Genomic DNA, 7,029 nt, shown 5'->3' with positions numbered 1-7,029 from the left:
TCATGATCCCATCCCGCCTTCGATGTCGCTGCAACTGGTCACATAGTTACAGATCATCACCGGCTCCAGCAATGAATTGGACGGAGGGGGCTTTGGCTCGCCATTCGAGAGGCCCAAGATGGAAGCCAGACGTCGCTCGCCAGCAGGAATACTTCGCAAAGGCCCGGGCTGGCAGACGCGAGACCTCAAAGCCCGATATCAACTCTATCTCGTTCTTCCAACGCCACCCTCCCAATTCTCCAGCCCAACCTCAGAAAAGCTCCCAAGCGCATCACGCGCACTCGACGCCGCACGTTCAAAGTCAGCTGGGCCATCAGAGCAGCCAAAGACGACCTGGTTACCGGAGGGACTCGCAGCAACTGCAGCTTGGAGATTTCCATGACGGTGGCTTTGTCAGCGCCCGGTCTCATGCAACCGTGAAGCAGAGTGCCAAGAGACAGCGCATAACAGATCCTGACGACGCCTTCGAGGCCAAGAGGCGCAGGCTCCTGGAACTTTCAGACTGGGCAGGTCTCAACATGCAAAAAACACTTTCCATGGACTTCCCAGTTCACGAAAATCGGGCTGGCCAGATGTGGAACTTTCACAAGAAACAAGACACGAGAGGTTATGGCCCTTTCATGGACAGAAATGGACATCCAGCACCGGCATCGAGAATACGCCTGCTTTCAAAACAGGGCAGCACGCACCGTGGAACTCCCAGCATACACATCAGAATCGGGAGCGACGTTCAGAATGGAGGATCAAGCCAATACACTATCAGCAGCCCTTGCAAGAGACTCTCCGGGAACAGGTCTACGTCGAAAAACAAACGTCGATCAGGCTATGAATCGTCGGCTGGGTCTTAGGAAGCCTCGCGACGTCAGGCTGATCAGCCTGCAATGCAGAGACATTCTTCAGCCCATGACCGCCAGTCAGCCGTGCACGGGCTACGAAAGAATCGCGACTACCAGGACCATGGCCATGTCGCTATTGATGGGCTTCCGCAGCCATCTGCTTCGAGACACTTTCGACGAGAGGGCAGTAGCCTACGAGTCGAGACCACGCCGTCCGTCGTGCATCAGCCAGTACCACGCAGAGTTAGTCAACTATTACTAAAGGACAGATCTGGTGTTCATATATCCGAGATCGAAAGCACTGCCGGGGAGATTGGGCAACGTCCTGCACCAGCCGTTGCTCCCTCAGAGATGAGAGAGGATCAGCGTTGGCAGAACATGCTCAAAGCGATGGAGGGGTATTCCGAGAATGTTGAAGAACAGCACCTTGACAAGTCTGGCGCCTATCCGCAAATCAGTCCTGGCATCAGCGAGTTACTACGCACGAGCACATCGTCAGTTTCAAGCATGAAAACGGGGGAGGGGCATGAGGCGAGATATTACGGCGACTCAATGAGCAACGATTCCGAAAGCACAAAGCCAGAAACGAGAGACCAAGTTATCTACGGACCCAGATTCGATTATCCACCTATGAGTATTTCTTCCGACACCCGACAGCCAGAATCCTGCCAGGAATCGAGTGAGGCAAATGACCAGGCGCCTGTAGCTATCGAAAATGCACCGCAAAGCCACCATACGCCGGATTCTTCCGGTTCTTTAATGCGGTCATCACCTCCCATGCAGCTTGCGACGGATCCGAGTTCGTCTCTCTGTGCCTATCCTGAAGATAACCTTGATGAGCAGCCTGCGGATGGAGAGCCACGCATTACCATACGCGCTTGTTCATCTGATGAAGACCTAAGCGACTTTGCACCCCATGCTAAAGGCTTGGACAGAGACCGCGAGATCCGGGACGGCCAGTTGGCCAGCGAGAGGAAGTTGAACCTCGATGGCACTGCACAGTCTGACGAACTCGAGAAGCCTATGTTTGCTTCCCAGATCATCCAGCCGGAAGAGAACGAACCTCCGCCAGTGGTTGACAAAGCGCAAAAGGAAGCAGAAGACGAGGCTGCATGGATGAACTTCATATTTGACGGTGACATCGACGATGCTGAAAAGGCTGTGTTTCAAGAGGCGGCGCAAGAGGCAGCGCGAGTCATACGGCCTTCCAGCAGTGTTTCCGAGATCCCGATCGATAATTCAACCACTTCGAGCTCAAGTTACTATGCGGAGACAGTGGCGACCTGTGGCACGTCAACGTTCCGGGCAGCAAACGGCAATGTCTTCTCCTCGAGGTTCTCTCCCGATCCACACTTCGGCCATCCTGCCAAAAGGACCCCGTTTCCTCCAAAGTTCTCCTCGGATCCTGACTTGAAACTGTCGAGTGCTGTTGCGGAAAGGAAGCACCAGACATATCACGATCACTCAGAGACTTACCGACACAGTATGCCATATAACGAGACATCAATGAGAGGGGCTTCATCACAGCCCGGCTACTCTTCACGCACCACCATTGACAACATGACTGATGGCGATGCTTCACAACTAACGATAGACAATGCCTCAATTATCGCCCAACCCCCTCAATCAGAGGCGAGCGAGGAAGCTGCTTTCACATTTACACAGCCCAAGAATTTCGTTGGCAGTCGAGTTACCTCAGCAGCCCCAATGTCGATGACATTGTGCGGCAACAAGTCAAGCGCACCAAAGAAACCCAACAAAGGACGTAAGAAAAAGGGCCATCCGCAGGCAAAGAGGTCTCACCAACACAGAGATGGCAGCGCTTTTATTCGGGCTCTTCCCAATTACAACGATGATCCGATTGATGGTTCAGATGATTAATGAGGTGGATATCATGGTATCTTGGAGGGGCATCAGATTCGATTTTGGGACGCATGGCGTATCATGGCACTATGAAAGGCAGAGACGAACTTGCGTGACATCCTTTGACATTCGTGGAATATCGACCGCTTTTGGAACCAGGCCCTATCTATTCTAGACGAACTATTACATGTGCAATGCAAGAAGAACCTTTGCAATGGAACAAACAATCCCCGGAACATGTGCTTTTCTTCGGAGTCCATGCACGCCCGGCATTGTGCCCAGCGGCACCGTCTGTCTTCTCCGTCAGTCTTCTCCGTCCGTCTTCTCCGTCTTCGTCGTCTTCTCCCCACCCCGTCCGGGTAGTATTCAGCATATAATACAGCCCTGCTGGATATTCCAACTACGTCGCAAACATCACACACCCCCTTTTTATATGTTCTCTTGCGCATAGGTCGTCGGATCCTGCCCGCCGCCAAGTCTGACGCGTAATCCAGCACTACCACAGGCTTTTGCCTTGCATCCAGCTGCCCCCAGCAAGCTCTTGGATGGTCTTCGTAATGTACACGTCGACCTGCTTGAGCTGGAGTTAGATCGCCCAGGGGGTGAGCAACCCACGAGCCGCTACCGATGACATGCGTATCCGAGAGGGCTCGCGTGGGCATAACAGTCTACTTACGTACGAAGACTTTTCACGATTGGTAGTAGTGCGAGGGCCAGTGCATGTGGAAGAGCCAAGAAAGCTGATGTTTGAACAAGTCTATGTAACTGAGCACCGAGAAGTACATACATCGAAATTCTGCAGAAGAAAAAAAAAGAACCATCCCAACAACCAAGAAAAACCAGATCCCTTGAACCAAACCCCTTGTGATGACAGCAGACTTCAGCGCCAGGCCGATGTCGAAGCGACAACGCGGAACACAACCCCTGTTTTTCGTCGGTGGCCTTGCAACGGGAGACGCCTCCCGCAGGTCCAGCCCGACTTTCGTTTTTTGGTCTCATGAAATCATGCGGTCTATCTTTTTTTCAATGCGTGTGGTCATGACCGGTAAGCCGAGCGCCTGGCTTAGAAGAAGCCGAAGGCGCGGCCGTGGCGGCGCTGGTGGTGGGCAACGGCGGCCTCGCGCTTCTCCTCGGAGGAGCGCTTCTTGGCGGCGGGGGCCTCGGTGGGGACGACGGAGACGGTCGCGGTGAGGACGGAGGTGACGGCAGTGGGGCAGCTGGATGCGGTCACTGTCACCGTGACCGCGGACGGGCAGCTGCCGCCGTTGCCGGAGCCAGAGCCGCCAGAACCGGAACCAGAGCCGCCGGAGCCAGAACCAGAACCAGAACCGCCGGAGCCAGAGCCGGAGCCAGAGCCGGAGCCAGAGCCGGAGCCAGAGCCACCGGAGCCGGAACCACCAGAGCCGGCGCCAGCGCTAGGGAGAGCGGACGCGATGGTGGTCGCAATGGCGCCGGTCTGGGAGGGGCTGATGGTCACGACACCAGTCTTGTCTCCAAGGGTCACGGTGATGACAGAGACTTGGCCAGCGGGAGGAGCAGTGGGAGCGGGGGCGGTCACGTACACCGTGGTGACCTTGGGAGGCAGCCCGCTCTCAGCGGGAAGAGTAGAGACAACGGCGGAGGTGACCGGGGCGGTGCCGGAGGGGCCTGCGGTCGGCTGGAGGGTGATGGTGACCAGAGACACGACGGGAGAGCCCGAGGGAGGAGCGAGGGTCATCGAGATGACAGATGTAACCGGCTCGGAGGCGGCGGGGGCAGAGGGAGCAGCGGCGGGAACAGTGGCGGTGACGTAAACAGTCGAAACCACAGGCTCTCCTCCAGGGGTGATGGCGGGAAGAGTAGAGACGACGGCGGAGGTAACGACGGAACCTTGGTCAGAGACGCCGGGCTCGTTGGTGGGAGCGGGAGGCTGGCCAGTGACGAAGATCGTAGTGACCTTGGGGGGCTGTCCGCTCTCAGCAGGGAGAGTAGAGACGACAGCGGAGGTGGCAGCGGAGCCGACAGCCTCAGAAGCGGCGCCACCCTCGATAGTCTTGGTGATGTACACAGTCGACACAATCTGTCCGCCCGTGGCATCGGGAACAGTGGTAACGACGGCGGAGGTGGTAACGACAGCAGAGCTGGCCACAGCATCGGCAGAGCTAACGGCGGTACCCTCGGGGGCAGAAGGAGGGCCACCAGCAGAGCGAGTGACGAAAATAGTGCTCACAACGGGCTCGCCTCCGGGGGTGACGGCGGGAAGAGTGCTGACAACGGCAGAGGTAACGACGGAGCCCTGGTCGGAGACAGGAGGTTGGGGCTCGTTGGAAGGCGCGGGTCCGCCAGCAGAGCGAGTGACATAGATGGTGGAAACGATCTGGCCTCCAGTGGCGTCAGGAACGGTGGTGACGACGGCAGAGGTCGTGAGGGAACCGACAGCCTCAGAGGCAGAGCCAACAGCCTCAGAAGCAGCAGGGACCTCAGCAGAGCGAGTGACGAAAATCGTAGAGACAACCTGGCCGCCGGTGGCGTCGGGGACGGTGGTAACGACAGCAGAGGTGGTGAGAGCGACGGAGCTAGCGACAGCGTCGGCAGAGCTGACAGCGGTACCCTCAGGGCCAGAGGGCGGAACACCACCAGCAGAGCGAGTGACGAAAATGGTGGAGACGACTTGGCCTCCGGTGGCATCAGGAACGGTCGTCTCGATGGCAGTGGTCTCAACGGCGGCAGTGGTCTCGGGGACGGCGGCAGTCTGAGAGGGAGCGGCAGTCAAGGAGACGAAGGTGACACCGCCGGTACCGACAGTGGCGCCAGCATCAGGAGGCAGAGTGGTGGTCGCGATAACGGAGCCACCATCAACGGGGGGAACAGTGCCGGAGGGAGGAACGACAACGGTCTGGGTCAGGGTGACAGGGACGGAAACAGTGACAGTCGTCTGCTCATTGGCGGCGTTGTTGCAAGCGACAAGCTGGGTCTGGCACTGGGTAACGGCGAAGTTCTGTCCGGCGACGCTCTGGCACTGGGTGAACTGCATGTTGCAAGCGGCCTTGCAAGCAGACTGGAACTGGCCAAACTGCTGGCCTCCGACCTGGAAACCGCCCTGCTCGCCTTGCTGAACAGCAGGAGGAGCGCCACCGAGACCAGAGATGAAGTTGAAGAAGGTTTGCTGGGAGATGATGATGATCTTGGGCTGCTCAATGATGGTCACAGGATTGGCCGTGACGGTGCGTTCGGTGGTGATAACATCGGTGACAGTGACATTGTTGTCGTTCGTGGAGGTAACGGTGGCGACCTCGGTGAGGGTCGTGACGGCAGGGACCGCCGGGGCCGATGTGTTGAGGAAGATGCCGGTGGGCGCAGCGGAGGAGACCGCATCACCGGTACCGGTCGAGATGCGCGGCGGGATGCTGATGCTGCTGAGGATCGGCGACGGCTCAGCTTGACGCTTCTGCTTGGCGAGGCCAAGCTCTGCCAGCAGGCAGACGAGAACGGCGGATTTGAGCAACATGGCGAATGATCGTGAGAAGTCGAAGAAGAGCGGTTTGCTAAGTGGTTGAAAGTTGGATCGGTTTGATGGGAAGGAATGGACTGAAGCAAGGGCCCTTCAAGGGTTTGACGGGCGACTAGCACCTGGAAGAGAATGACAAAGTTCAAAAAACTGAACGGGAAAAGAAAGAACTGGCAAGAATGTACCAAATGATGGAGAGCTGAGGCTGCTGAGGCAAGAAAGAAACCTCGTCGAGAAACGGGAAGGACGACCATCTTTAAAAGCATATGGCTCCCAGTCCAGCCGGAGGAGGCTCTCCCATGCCAAGGGCCGTCGACCCTTCGATGGATCGGGCATGCCTCCTGACCCAAGCCTGCTGGCCTGCTAGCTAGCTGTAGGACGGGTCAGCCATCGCTTTGGGTTAGCCATCGTGAGACGTTCGGGCAGAGAGCGGGCAGGCGGCGGGGCCGGGGTAGGGGGATGAGCTTATCGTCGTCTGGTGTTTACGATTCCAAGAGAGGGGTGGTGGAGGGGAGTGGAGGCGCGAGACTGGGGGCGCGAACGGAGTTTTTGCCCTGGCAGGATCGATTGAGGGATTGGTAGAGCAGGCTGGTGGTTTGGCGTACATGAGTGTTTCCCGAACAGTCGATGTGAAGGCTGAAGGCGGTGGTGGCTGGAATGACGGGGGTCGACGGAGGAGGTCCAAGGATGAGCGGGGATGTGCCCCAATGTCTGTGGGTTCCTCGGCGGAGAGGGTGCGTAAAAGGCATAGTCAGGCCGAATGGCAGGGCCTATATCAGACTTAGCAGAATGCGTGTCTCCTCTGCAGTTGCGGTGGTGTTGGAGCGGAGCTCAATAAGTGAG

General features: G+C 57.4%; 2 protein-coding genes across 2 annotated transcripts; one reads left to right on the top strand and one right to left on the bottom strand.

Annotated features, from left to right (window-relative positions):
* Positions 1-735: 735 nt before the first annotated feature.
* On the top strand, positions 736-2,717 carry CGCA056_v013387 (uncharacterized protein; the record flags this gene model as incomplete). Its single annotated transcript, XM_037328631.1, has 2 exons — positions 736-1,079; positions 1,106-2,717. 2 exons carry the CDS (start codon positions 736-738, stop codon positions 2,715-2,717), a joined length of 1,956 nt encoding a protein of 651 aa, XP_037173231.1.
* A 1,045-nt stretch (positions 2,718-3,762) lies between these two features.
* On the bottom strand, positions 3,763-6,186 carry CGCA056_v013386 (uncharacterized protein; the record flags this gene model as incomplete). The annotated part of the gene is made up of 1 exon (XM_037328630.1): positions 3,763-6,186. The coding sequence occupies one exon, from the start codon at positions 6,184-6,186 to the stop codon at positions 3,763-3,765; it is 2,424 nt and encodes an 807-aa protein (XP_037173230.1).
* Positions 6,187-7,029: the final 843 nt, after the last annotated feature.

The sequence above is a fragment of the Colletotrichum aenigma genome, assembly GCF_013390185.1.
Source record: "Colletotrichum aenigma strain Cg56 chromosome Unknown KSG_Cg56_contig09, whole genome shotgun sequence".
Lineage (NCBI taxonomy): Eukaryota > Fungi > Ascomycota > Sordariomycetes > Glomerellales > Glomerellaceae > Colletotrichum > Colletotrichum aenigma.
The sequence above is the reverse complement of the archived record's forward strand: the minus strand, read 5'-3'. Positions and strand labels throughout refer to the sequence as shown.